The sequence below is a fragment of the Microcaecilia unicolor genome, chromosome 6 (genome assembly GCF_901765095.1).
Source record: "Microcaecilia unicolor chromosome 6, aMicUni1.1, whole genome shotgun sequence".
In the NCBI taxonomy this organism is placed as follows: domain Eukaryota; kingdom Metazoa; phylum Chordata; class Amphibia; order Gymnophiona; family Siphonopidae; genus Microcaecilia; species Microcaecilia unicolor.
This window is the reverse complement of record NC_044036.1, coordinates 41,537,775-41,552,171: the sequence shown is the minus strand read 5'-3', so window position 1 is coordinate 41,552,171 and position 14,397 is coordinate 41,537,775. Positions and strand designations below refer to the sequence as shown.

General features: G+C 43.1%; 1 protein-coding gene across 2 annotated transcripts in view; it reads right to left on the bottom strand.

Moving 5' to 3' along the window:
• CACHD1 (cache domain containing 1) overlaps positions 1-14,397 on the bottom strand; it is a 534,201-nt gene that overhangs the window by 73,492 nt on the left and 446,312 nt on the right. For both annotated transcript variants that reach the window (XM_030205962.1, XM_030205963.1), the window contains exon 17: positions 3,063-3,185. In XM_030205962.1, the coding sequence (XP_030061822.1) occupies positions 3,063-3,185 (123 nt within the window). The remainder of the gene's footprint in view (positions 1-3,062; positions 3,186-14,397) is intronic.

Genomic DNA, 14,397 nt, shown 5'->3' with positions numbered 1-14,397 from the left:
CCTAAGTTTGCAGGTATGCGTTGCAATAAAAAGGATCAAAGCACATAGTTTATGAAGTACTGTAGCACTCAGAGACAGAGGAAGGAAATTCAGGCCATACAGATTAGAACTGATATCTAGTGCATGGGTTTTTTGGATCTACTGTAGGTGCAAAAATAGATGAAAGATCAGAACATTGGGGGAAGGCCTGGGGATGTTTAGTATTGTATTTGGTAGATCACTTTCTGTTTAATACCTGATTATTGTTGTATATTATACAGAGCTTGTAATGTTTAAGCATCGGATCTCCAGCCCTCCATGAACCTGGGGGGTGGGGGATCGTCAGGGGGGGGGGACCTCCAGCCCCCATTTTGCCTTGCTCGAGGCAGAGGTAGTTGGGGCCTGGTGGTCCCATGGACCTCCAGCCCGTGTGTTTGACAGGTTTGGGCTTTTGACAGCCCAGACCTGTCAAACAAGTGCGGGAGGATTGTGCCGAGTGCATGCTCAAGCACAATTCTCCCGCACTGCTACCCATGATCAGAGATAATTGCGTGCTTAAATTTGCATGCAATTATCTCTGATCATAGGTATAATAACACCCCCTGCTGTTCCAGCGCTATTTTTGGAGTGCTGTTTGGAACAGCGCGGAGCTTTTAATCATCTGTCTGTAGATTTGTTAAATCAACAGCAGGAAAAGAATCTAGGTTGAAATCCTTTGCTCCAGCGGCAGCCAAAAAAAGCAAATGGAAAGTTAGGAATCATTAGGAAAGGAAAGGACTATTAAAATGCCTTTGTATTACTTTATAGTGTGACTGCACCTCAAATATCAAGTGCAGTTCTGATCATGGCATCTCAAAAAAGATATAGCTGAATTAGATGAGGTACAGAGAAAAGCGGCCAAAATGATAATGGGGATGGAATGCTCCCTTATGAGAAAAGTCTACAGAGGTTAGGGTTCTTCAGCTTGAAGAAGAGAGAGTTTAAGGTCTATAAAATAACGAGTGAAATTGAATAGGGCAGACACGAATCGCTTCTTTACTCTTTCCAAAAGTACAAGGACTAGGGGTACGCTTAAACAAACTGCTTAGGTTAGGTCTCAGGGACTGATTTATGATATTTTTAATGCATCAGATTCCTTCATTTCATCTCCTTAGTTTGACAATGGATTTTAAATGCATGTTTACAGTTTTTTAAATAATTTTTGCATTTTCTATGAATGTATTACCAGTAACAAATTTTTTTTTTGAGTTATAGTTTATGGTTCTGGTTTCTATATTTTGATTTACCCCTGTATTTTAAGTCAACATATAAAACAATTGCTATTTATCTAGAGGCCAATCCACGCTTAACAAAAGTGTACGAATTTGCTGATGGAACAGTCAGCCTATACCTATTATGGATGAGGACCAAGGGTGAAGTGTAGATGAAAAGCAAGGAAAAAGCATTTGATAACCCCAAGATTTGGGTGTGTAGAAAGTTGAAAACTTAGATAAGTGGCTCAGTGGGAATAGTGCTTTAATGGCAGTCTAAGTTAAGTAAAAAATTGGCATCATACAGAGACTTCTACTGTCCATACATACGCACTTATAACTTAATTCTGGAAAAGAATCCGAAAGTTAGCTTTCAGGCATTGTAACTGTGTGACTCTGAGGCTAGTCTACCCTGTAAACAGGCAAAGTAGGGATGGATATAATGGCACATTTGCACTAACAGCAGCCAGAGCTGAATCTGCTGCTACATGGAACATACATTCCTCTATGTCCTGTTTATACTGTGAAGGTCATTTAATTTTGCTTTTGATTCTATGAACTTTCTATATAGGGATATTCTGTGTTTATCCCATGTGTTTTTGAATTCTGTCATTGTTTTTTTTTCTTCACCACTTCCCATGGGAGGGTATTCCAGGCATGCACTACCCTCTCCATGAAAAAGTATTTCCTGATGTTACTCCTAAGTCTACTATCATGCAGCCAAAATTCATGCCCTCTAGTTCTGCCGTTTCCCCGTCTGAAAAAGATTTGTCTAGGTATTAATACCTTTCAAGTATTTAAACATCTGTATCATATTCCAATGTTCCTCTAGGATATACATAATTCATAACTGATAATGGCTCAGAAGCACCAGTAGAAGAAATAAAATTCCTAGGCCTGGCTGTTCCCCCTTGGGCTGATCAAAGCTAGGAAAGCTGTTAAGGCAGATCTGAAAGTTCTTGGAAAGAGCAGAAGTCCAGGTCATTGCACTCTGGCAATATGAAATTCATTGGCCACAGTGTGCAATTGTATAGTGCTCTTCAAGGCGCTAAGGGCCCCGATTACCAGCCGAGGACAGTCGTCTTGATGTTTAGGCTAGGTACAAGGGGGAAGAGATGGAAACAAATGTGCCAGAATCAGATTCTGAAATAAGAATACCAGGATCCTGCCTATGAATCATGAGGGGAGGTGCTTTTGGATTAGGGGATGGTTTGGATTAGGGGATGGGATGGGGATGGTACACTGGAAAGGTTGGGAGGGGTAGGAGAGGGACTGGGGGTTATGATACTATGTATGCAAGTCATTCTTCATTATGCACCTGAGGTGCGAGAGCAAACTTTGTATATAATAATTTGATATTCATTTTGGTGTTTAATAAAAAAAAATGTAAAGATAAAAAAAAAAAAAAAAAGAATACCAGGATCCTTAGTGGATGGGGTGGGGGTGATGGGGGTACACTGGGGGGGGGGGGGGGGGGGGGGGGGGTGGAGGTGGGAGGGGTAGAAGAGGGACTGGGGGTTATAAATGATACTATGTATTCTTCGTTATGCTCCTGAGGTGCAGGGGCAAACTTTGTATATAGTAATTTGATGTTCATTTTGGCGTTTAATAAAAAGAATTTAAAGATTAAAAAAAAAAAAAGAATACCAGGATCCCGAGGCAAGAAGTTCTAGTTTGGAAGAGGAAGAAGGGGTGGATCCTTGGTGGGCAAGGGTGGCCAAAAGCTGGAAATATCCAGAAATTAGAATTTACAATGACACTGCTGGGCTATGAAGCTAACAATTGTGCAAAAACATAAATGGACAAAAAAAAAATCAGTTTCTGAATCTTTACCTTATTTTGTTGCCTCCATCCTGGTTGCAGACTGGAATTAAGTCCATCAGAACTTTGTAGAAGTATCTTAGGGTGAAATCAATACCCATGACAGCCACAGTATGTCCGGAGGAAACATGAGCACTTGTAGGGAAACACAGGGTTAATATTAAGGGCACAATAGGAAAATCTGAAGCACTACAAACACTTGCTCATTTCACTGTAAAGCAGCTGCATGATCTATATATATAGCTGTCAAAATATAGTGGGCCTGATATTCAGTGGGCCTAATTTAGGTAGGAGAGGCTCCTACCTGGTTAAATCCTGCTCACTGGGTCATCACTGGATTTTCAGCAGCCCTTACCTGGTAATACTGGGGCAGAACAGGGGCAGAGCCAGAAGTTATCTGGGTACTGCTGAAATTCAGTGCTGGTACTCAGATAATTACCCAGGCAAGCTAGGTTATGTTATGTTATGCCAAGTCTTGTATTCTGCCTATATCTTTAGGGTTAAAGGACGGATTCCATAAGACAAGAGCCAGATCTCATGATATAACCGGTTATCTGCTAAGTGCTAACCAGCAATATTCAGCAGGAGATAACTGGCGATCTCCCGCTGAATATCGCTGGATAGCCGGTTAAGTGCCATTTACCTGGCCAGGAGCCATTGCTGGTCAGTTAAATGGTTTGAAATACCAGGTGGTTAGTGTTTAACACTGATCTGGTCAAGAGCCTCTCCAAGGGACTGCATTAGCAAATTAATACGTGAGGGAGAGAGAGGAGAACCCTGTGGAACACCACTAAGAGATCGCCATCTCTCTGAACAGACCCCTTCTTTTTTTTTTTTTACTATGTAATATGGATCAGTCAGAAAACCTCTTGAATTCCAAAATGGCTAAAAATTTCTGTCATCAGGTCAAAATCTACCAAGTCAAATGAGCTAGTAAGATCACAATGAATAACGATAGCACATTGACCTTTACATAGTAATTCCTTGCCATATGCTATCAGGGCTGACACTACAGTCTCCACACTGTGGTTCTATCTAAAACCTGACTGTAAGAAATGTAAAATATTGAACTGTTGAAGATAAGAATCCAATTGTTCTGTAACATAAACCTAATAGCTGCCCCAACATGCCCAGATAGCTATCCAGGTACTGGTATTGAATACTGGCAGTACTTGGATTGTTTCCAGTGACCACCAAATACCCAGATATTCAGTGCCATTATTCAGGTATGTCGTAATGCTGAATATCCAGGTATGGAAAAAGCGGCGGCAGCCAGCGTTAAAGGAAAAAACCCCCACTGACTGCCGCAGCCATAATATTACCTCCAAAGTGGCATGTTTCTCACAGCTAGTGCATTCTCTTTGTGGAAGGAGAGGAAGGAGACGTGATCTCTCTCTTTACTCCCCCTTTGGTCCTATTTATTTCTTATAACACTTTGGATGAAAATAAACGCATGGGTATCTGATGTTATGGCCATGCAATGCCATTTGCAAATACATTTTTTTACATTGCTATCTTAAGTAATCAGTCTCTTAATATTATTTTGTTTGGTTTACTTGTTATATAAATAATTTGAAATAATATAAATAAATTAGGGCAGTATTTTGATTAATCACACAATTAAAGATATTAAATTCATTTATTTCCCACTGCAGCTCCTTATGACTCTGGGCAAGTCACTTAACCTTCCACTGCCCCAGGTACAAAATAAGTATCTACATACGTCATGCAAGGTTCCACATTAGGAGTTACGGACCAAGAAAGGGATCTGGGTGTCGTCGTCGATAATACACTGAAATCTTCTGCTCAGTGTGCTGCTGTTGCAGCTAGGAAAGCAAATAGAATGTTGGGTATTATTAGGAAAGGTATGGAGAATAGATGTGAGGATGTTATAATGCCGTTGTATCGCTCCATGGTGTGACCGCACCTTGAGTATTGTGTTCAATTCTGGTCGCCGCATCTCAAGAAAGATATAGTAGAACTGGAAAAGGTGCAGCAAAGGGCGACTAAAATGATAGCGGGGATGGGATGACTTCCCTATGAAGAAAGACTAAGGAGGCTAGGGCTTTTCAGCTTGGAGAAGAGATGGCTGAGGGGAGGCATGACAGAGGTATATAAAATAATGAGTGGAATGGAACAGATGGATGTGAAGCGTCTATTCACGCTTTCCAAAAATACTAGGACTAGTAAATTTAAAACAAAATAGGAGAAAATATTTCTTCACCCAACGCGTAATTAAACTCTGGAATTCGTTGCCGGAGAACGTAGTGAAGGCGGTTAGCTTGGCAGTTTAAAAAGGGGTTGGAGGGTTTCCTAAAGGACAAGTCCACAGACTGCTACTAAATGAACTTGGGAAAAGTCAACAATTTCAGGACTAACTTGTATAAAATGTTTGTACGTTTGGGTAGCTTGCCAGGTGCCCTTGACCTGCATTGGCCGCTGTCGGGGACAGGATGCTGGGCTCGATGGACCTTTGGTCTTTTCCCAGTATGGCATTACTTATGTACTTATAATGTATGTAAAACTGCTTTGATTGTAACCACAGAATGGTGGTATATCAAATCCCACCCCTTCCCCTTTCATGTCATAAAGAACTGATAATCTTCTTACCCTCAGATCCACCTCTCCCTTTCTTTTCCTTCCCTCCCTCTTCCCCCAGGTCCATTATCTCTCTCTCTCTTTCTTCACTTTTCTCTCCTTGCCTTTCACTTCCGTGAGCAAAACAAACTTGGTGGGGAGCAGCACCAAGCACTTCTTGTGGCTTGTGGAGCTCACCTCCTTGGCCATAGTTTCCACTGGTGGCCCCACCAGTTCTGCTTGCGGTGTAGGGCCAAAACCCTGCATATAGCACTGCAATTGAGCACTAGCCTACATCATGAACCTGACATTTACAGTCTTGGTCAATTGTCAGCCCTAATGCAGAGGCTTGATATTGTGTAAGGCCTCGAGGACAATGTGGAAACATCCAGTTTGACAAAGGCAAAATAACTTGGACAACAACAACTTTTGTTATCAGTAGTTTAACAACAGTATTTGATATCATTGCAAGGATATCAGGGCAAGCAAAAAAACAGCACAAAGGGCCTTTAAAAACAAAAGGGAACACGGTGCTGTGTGAGCTTCGCATTACATCTTATCCGGAGGACTATATCACACAAAATTTTGGAAAGCATCAGCCTTTTGAAATTAGTCTATTGGCGTGACCCCTGACGCAGGTGCAGTAGCACCGAAACACGGCCCGTGTCGGGTCTTTCTTCAATCAAAGTTCACTATTTAAGGATTTTTTTTAATGAAAAAAACGTGTTCCCTTTTGTTTTTAAAGGCCCTTTGTGCTGTTTTTTTGCTTGGTCTTCTTTTTCTGTAGTTGGTTCCCTCTCTTTGTTACATTAAGGAAATCAGGTCATCATGTTCCAGGTAACCTGGGACCAAGACTTGGAAGAGGGTAAAAAAAACCCCTACCTTGAAGGTGTTATCAGCTAGTTGGTGAGTGAACTGTTATCTGCCAGAAACTAGATAACGGCCACCAGCTTGTTCCAAGCCTGCCACAGGACGAAGGCTTGTGGTATCACCTGTCTGCACAGACTCTTGCCTGGTTGGGGAGAATCCACTTGCTGCTGACTGAGTTCCTGAATCCTGGTCCATCATCATCAGTTCCTGACCTGCCTACGGATCCAGTATTCGTGAGTGATGATATGTCAGGTTGAACTGCTATTGCTTAGTGCCTGGTAGTGCTTGGGGGTTAGGCATCCTAATAATTTCAGGATTAGGATAAGTGAGTGCTTAGTTCCCTTGACAGGTACTTAAGACCCTTTAACATCATTCCGAGTGATTTTGCATAATTCATTGTCTCTGATTACATTTATTATTATTTGCTGCCAGTACTATACAATAAACAGCTTTACCTTTTTATAATAACACCTGAGCCTTATCCATTACTCTCAGTATAAGTGTAAATATAATTGTGGGCAGTTAGGAATAAGGACAGCGAGTGAGAGGTTTTGTTTGTGAGATATCCAGAATGCTAAGATAAATTATACTTCTCACTCTCTACCGGGTTTGGAAGTCCTGGTAATATATGCTTTGTTCCCACAGTGAGTTCTGCAGCTCACTCCCCTCCCCCCACCCGGGGTTTGGTATCTGCTCCCTCTCAATCTTCCCCCTCCAACCCCCACTGGTCTACCTTAAAGGTGATCTTCTTTTGGTCTCTGGTAGAGGTAGTGCTGCACATACACCGCTTGTTGCCTGTTCTGAAGCTTTCCCTCTGACATCACTTCCTGTTTCTGCATGGGCAGGAAGGCAGTGTTGCCAGGTGGGCGGTTTTACCGCCCAATTGGGCGGTTTTCCGCGACCCGCCGCGGGAAATTTTTGCCCGCGGCGGGTTGCGGTTTTTTGGGCTGTTTTGGCCTTCAGGGCGGTTTTTTCGGCCGCGGGGGGGCGGGGTTAGTGACGTTTTTGGGTGAGGTTAATGACGTTTTGGGCGGGGTTAGTGACGTGGGAGGCGGGGCCGATGACGTGGGAGGCGGGGCCGATGACGGGGCCGATGATGTGGAGGCGGGGCCGATGACGTGGGAGGCGGGGCCGGTGACGTGGGAGGCGGGGCCGGTGACGTGGGAGGCGGGGCCGGTGACGGCGGGGTTGATGACAGCGGGGGCGGGGTTGATGACGCAGGGGTGGGGGTGTCAGGGGCGGGGTTTGTGTTTGGGCGGGTTTTGGGCTGTTTTTTGGGCTCCATCGGGCTGGAAAAAAATTTTCCACCTGGCAACCCTGCAGGAAGGTTCAGAGTGAAGTTACAGACCAGTCTGCAGGCAGCACATGTGCAACACTTCTGGTGCCTGGGACCAACAAAAGACCACTTTAAAACGTAAACCGCTGCAGGGGGTGATGTTGAATCATGGGTGGGGGGGAAAGATGCTGGAATGCTCTGAGGACAGGGGTCGGGAGTGGAAAAGAGAAGAAGAGATGCTTGGAGAAGACAGGAGACGCTGCACTATGATTAATAGTTTTAATAGCAATTAAGAATTAATGCATTAATTGCAGAGTTAACTGCGATTAACTTCTAGCCCTAAAGTAAGTACAATAAAACTTAATCTAAACCTCCGTTTTCTACATGCCATTTTGATTGTTTGCATATATTGGAGTGTTGCCTACATGGGTCCTCATCCTTTAGAAGCACCCTGCTGTGTTTAACAGGAAGAGTTTTCAGAATATAGAAACTATTCATTTGTTTCAGCAACTAATACGAAAGAAAATCAAAACAAACAGGATTTAATAATGTTGATAATCATTTAAACATAGCTTTTCTGGAACTGCTCTTTTAAATATTAATGCTTTTCTAATTGTATGTTTGGTTTCATATGCCTAACGCACATCACTGGATGTTTACTACAATATAGTGTTTGGTTTTTATTTTTAATGACATCCCTATTCTTCAAGACGTATCATCTTAAAGTTATCATCTTAAAAATAGTGAAAAGAGCAATAGAGTCTAAAAATATTGCCAGTAGAAAAGGTTGCTGACAACAATCTCTCTTTCTACAGGGTATTGATTTTTTTGCTTTTCTTCCTTAGTGCAAATAAAGACGTTGGAAGAATTCTTCCATATATTTCCAGTTGAGGCAGCTTTAAAACAAACAGTATCTAGTTCCCATGAAGGTAGGGTGACCTCTGCTGGTAATATTTAATATTGCAATGGGAAGAAAAAAATAATCACTTAAGGCTGGGGTCTCCAAACATGTCACAAGAAGGGCTACACAGAATATTTCAAAACATTAAGAAGGCAAGAAGGGGTTGGGGGCATCCCCTCAGCGTTTGATGCACTGGGATGAAATTTGGGGAAGAGGACACATAATAGGAAAGATATAGGAAGCCCTAGGAAGTGTTCCCTAGTATCAGCCTTACCACTAACCTTTCTAGGCCACCTTTAACAATAGGCTGACTAGGCATCTGCCTAGGCCAGAAGAATTCAGAGGGTGTTGGCAAGGAAGTGGCAGAGTAGAACTGGATAGCTACTGTCAGTGCAGCAGCAAGCCTGTGAGCACCCATGTGCGTGTTCAAGGCCTGCTGCATCTCACTCCCTCCAACAGGATATTTTCATCTGAGGGGGAAGGGCAGAAATGAGATGTGGCAAGCTTGGAACAGATACAGATGCTCAAAAGCCTACTGCTGTGTTGCATTTCTGATGCAGTTTCGGGCTCAGGTGGAGAAGGCAGTGACAGCAGGGGAAAGGGATGGGGGAGGGGAAGGAAGAGAAACAGAAATGCTGGACTATGGGGTTAGGAAAAAGAAAGGGAGATGCCGGATTACTGGGGGATGGAGTGGGCTGGGGAAGAAGAGATGCTAGATTATGGAGGGGGGCATGGCTGTAAAAATGTACCAACTCTCACTCCAGCTTCAAAATAAAAAAAACTTACAACATTACAACAAATTTGCCATATTTTATCTATCTATCTATCTAGATCTAAAGTACAAAGATATATTTACCAGTACTTTAGAACCAGAACAAAAAATGTAAAGCCTAATATTAGTAAGAGTCAGAATTGAAGTTGGAGTCTTACAGTAGGTTTGGTTTACTGCCTCTATAGTCCGCGACAAGAGTGAAATTGGTTCTCGTTTGAATATTGCTAAAGAGACAGTTTTTGACTAATAAAGATCTGGGTTTTCTAGCCCATTATAAACCATAAAGTTGTATTGCTATGTTTATCACCCTCCTCTCACCTATCCATCCCCATCCTGTTAGACTATCAATGAAATGCTTGGATGTTTTACTTATATATACTGTCATCCACCACATTTGCTTACTTCCGATCTGACGAAGAAGGGCAACCTTCGAAAGCTAATCAAGAAATGTATTAAGTTATGTCCAATAAAAAAGGTATCACCTTATTTTCTTTTCCATGTTTTATTTTGTTTGATTTCCATTGATTACCTTTAAAAGTGGACTACCACGGCTACCACACCACTCTGACTAATAAAGAAATTGAGTTCCTTGATGTAAAATACCCAGTCACTCCAACTATTTACATTCTCCTGAAGATACACAAATCTCTCACATCACTGACAGGTAGACGTATAATCTCAGTCATTGGCTAAAATTTTGAGACCATTTGTATTTCAGATACCATCCTACACTAGGGACTCTGCAGATATTATCAACATCTTGAGTAATATGGATTGTGGAGGTGATACTATTACTCAAAATTGCCACACTGAGCCCGCAAAAAGGTGGGAAAATGTGGGATACAAATGCAATAAATAAATACTGGGAAAGACTAAAGGTCCTAGTATTTTTGGAAAGTGTAAACAGACGCTTCACATCTACCAATTCACCTCCACTCATTATTTTACAGACCTCTATCAAATATCCCCTCAGTCGCCTTTTCTCCAAGCTGTAGAGCCCTAGCCGTTTTAGTCTTTCCTCATAGGGAAGTTGTCCCATCCCCTTTATCATTTTCGCCGCTCTTCTACTACTACTACTACTATTTAGCATTTCTATAGCGCTACAAGGCATACGCAGCGCTGTACAAACATAGAAGAAAGACAGTCCCTGCTCAAAGAGCTTACAATCTAATAGACAAAAAAAATAAATAAAGTAAGCAAATCAAATCAATTAATGTGAACGGGAAGGAAGAGAGGAGGGTAGGTGGAGGCGAGTGGTTACAAGTGGTTACGAGTCAAAAGCAATGTTAAAGAGGTGGGCTTTCAGTCTAGATTTAAAGGTGGCCAAGGATGGGGCAAGACGTAGGGGCTCAGGAAGTTTATTCCAGGCGTAGGGTGCAGCGAGAAAGAAGGCACGAAGTCTGGAGTTGGCAGTAGTGGAGAAGGGAACAGATAAGAAGGATTTATCCATGGAGCGGAGTGCACGGGAAGGGGTGTAGGGAAGGACGAGTGTGGAGAGATACTGGGGAGCAACAGAGTGAGTACATTTATAGGTTAGTAGAAGAAGTTTGAACAGGATGTGAAAACGGATAGGGAGCCAGTGAAGGGTCTTGAGGAGAGGGGTAGTATGAGTAAAGCGACCCTAGCGGAAGATGAGACGGGCAGCAGAGTTTTGAACCGACTGGAGAGGGGAGAGGTGACTAAGCGGGAGGCCAGCAAGAAGCAGATTGCAGTAGTCTAAACGAGAGGTGACAAGGGTGTGGATGAGGGTTTTGGTAGAGTGCTCGGAAAGAAAGGGGCGGATTTTACGGATGTTGTAAAGAAAGAAACGACAGGTCTTGGCAATCTGCTGGATATGAGCAGAGAAGGAGAGAGCAGAGTCAAAGATGACCCCAAGGTTTCGAGCTGAGGAGACGGGGAGAATGAGAGAGCCATCAACAGAAATAGAAAATGGGGGGAGCTGGGAGGTGGGTTTGGGGGGGGGAATAAGAAGCTCGGTTTTGGTCATATTTAATTTCAGGTGGCGTTGAGACATCCAGACAGCAATGTCAGACAAGCACGCTGAAACTTTGGTTTGGATGCAAGGTGAGATATCAGGGGTAGAAAGGTAGATTTGGGAGTCATCAGCATAGAGATGGTAGGAAAAGCCATGGGATGAGATTAATGAACCAAGGGAAGAAGTGTAGATAGAAAAGAGGAGGGGACCAAGAACAGAACCCTGAGGTACGCCGACAGGCAAAGGGATAGAAGTAGAAGAGGATCCACCAGAGTGAACACTAAAGGTGCGGAGGGAGAGGTAGGAAGAGAACCAGGAAAGGACAGAGCCCTGGAATCCAAGTGAGGACAGGGTATCAAGAAGTATACTGTGATCGACAGTGTCACCTTTTCTAATTCCACTATATCTTTTTTGAGATGCGGCGACCAGAATTGAACACAATATTCGAGATGCGGTCGCACCATGGAGCGATACAAAGGCATCCTCATTTTTGTTTTTCATTCCTTTCCTAATAATACCTAACATTCTATTTGCTTTCTTAACCATAGCAGCACAATGAGCAGAAGGTTTCAATGTATCATCAACGACGACACCTAGATTCCTTTCTTGGTTGGTGACTCCTAACGTGGAACCTTGCATAATTAGCTATAATTCGAGTTCCTCTTTCCCACATGCATCACTTTGTACTTGCTCACATTAAAGGTCATCTGCCATTTAGACGCCCAGTCTCCTAGTCTCGTAAGGTCCTCTTGTAATTTTTCACAATCCTCCCGCGATTTAATGACTTTGAATAACTTTGTGTCATCAGCAAATTTAATTACCTCACTAGTTACTCCCATGCTAAAAAGCAGTGGTCCCAGCACAGACCCCTGGGGAACCCCACTAACTACCCTTCTCCATTGAGAATACTGACCACTTAATCCTACTCTCTGTTTTCTATCTTTTCACCAGTTTTTAATCCACAATAGAACACTACCTCCTATCCCATGACTCTACAATTTCCTCTGGAGTCTTTCATGAGGCACTTTGTCAAACGCCTTCTGAAAATCCAGATACACCATATCAACCGGCTCACCTTTATCCACGTTTGTTCACCCCTTCAAAGAAATGTAGATTGGTGAGGCAAGAATTCCCTTCACTAAATCTATGTTGACTTTGTCTCATTAATCCATGCTTTTGAATATGCTCTGTAATTTTGTTCTTAATAATAGTCTCTACCATTTACTCCGGCACCAAAGTCAGACTCACCGGTCTATAATTTTCCAGATATCCTCTGTAACCTTTTTAAAAAATCGGCGTTACATTGGCCACCCTCCTATCTTCCGGTACCATGCTCGATTTTAAGGATAAATTACATATTACTAACAATAAATCCGCAAGTTCATTTTTCAGTTCTATCAGTACTCTGGGATGAATACTATCTGGTCCAGGAGATTTGCTACTCTTCAATTTGTAGAACTGCCCCATTACATCCTACTACTACTACTTATTTATAGAGAATTCATTCAGTTTTTCTGACTCGTCAGCTTTGAATACCATTTCTGGCACCGGTATGTCTCCCAAATTTTCCTTGGTGAAGACCGAAGCAAAGAATTCATTTAATCTCTCCGCTATGGCTTTGTCTTCCCTGATCGCCCTTTTACCCCTTGGTCATCTAGCGGTCCAACCAATTGTTTTGCCGGCTTCCTGCTTTTAATATACCTAAAAAAATTTTTACTATGTGTTTTTGCTTCCAACGCAATCTTTTTTTCGAAGTCCCTCTTAGCCTCCCTTATCAATGCTTTGCATTTGACTTTACATTCCTTTTGCTGTTTCTTGTTCTTGTGACATTGGATGTGAAGTCCCTATACATGAACATACCACAGGCTGATACTATAGATATAATTTGTGACACTCTCAAAAACAGACTTTTTTTTTGTGAGTACCTACAAAATTTATAGCTGAAATAGTAAACATTGCTCTTACAAATTGTTTTTTTCTTTAATGGAGATTACTATCATCAAATAAAAGGCACAGCAATGGGCGCAACAATGGCCCCCCTCAATTGGCACTCTCAGGCTTATTTTTGAAAGAGAAGGGCGCCCATCTTTCGACACAAATCGGGAGATGGGCGTCCTTCTCCCAGGGTCGCCCAAATCGGCAAAATCGAAAGCCGATTTTGGGCGTTCTCAACTGCTTTCCGTCGCGGGGATGACCAAAGTTCACGGGGGCATGTCAGAAGCATAGCGAAGGCGGGACTGGAGCGTGCCTAACACATGGGTGTCCTCGACTGATAATGGAAAAAAGAAGGGCGTCCCTGACGACCACTTGGCGACTTTATTTGGTCCATTTTTTCTAGTGACCAAGCCTCAAAAAGGTGCCCAGACTGACAAAATGACCACCGGAGGGAATCGGGGATGACCTCCCCCAGTGGTCACTAACCCCCTCCCACCCTAAAAAAAAAAAACTTTAAAAATTTTTGCCAGCCTCTATGCCAGCCTCAAATGTCATACCCAGCTCCATGACAGCTGTATGCAGGTCCCTAGAGCAGTTTTAGTGGGTGCAATGCACTTCAGGAAGGCAGACCCAGGCCCATCCCCCCCCCACCTGTTACACTTCTGGTGGTAAATGTGAGTCCTTCAAAACCCACCAGAAACCCACTGTACCCACATGTAGGTGCCCCCCTTCACCCCTTAAGGCTATGGTAGTGTTGTATAGTTGTGGGCAGTGGGTTTTGGAGGGTTTGGGGGGTTCAGCACACAAGGTAAGGGAGCTATGCACCTGGGAGCAATTTCTGAAGTCCACTGCAGTGCCCCCTAGGGTGCCGGTTGGTGTCCCGGCCTGTCAGGGGGACAAGTGCACTACTAATGCTGGCTCCTCCCATGACCAAATGACTTGGCGTCCTCGGTTTCCATTATCGCCGAAAATCGGGGACAACCATCTCTAAGGTCAACCTAAATTTCTCGATTTGGGCGTACCCGACCGTATTATTGAAAT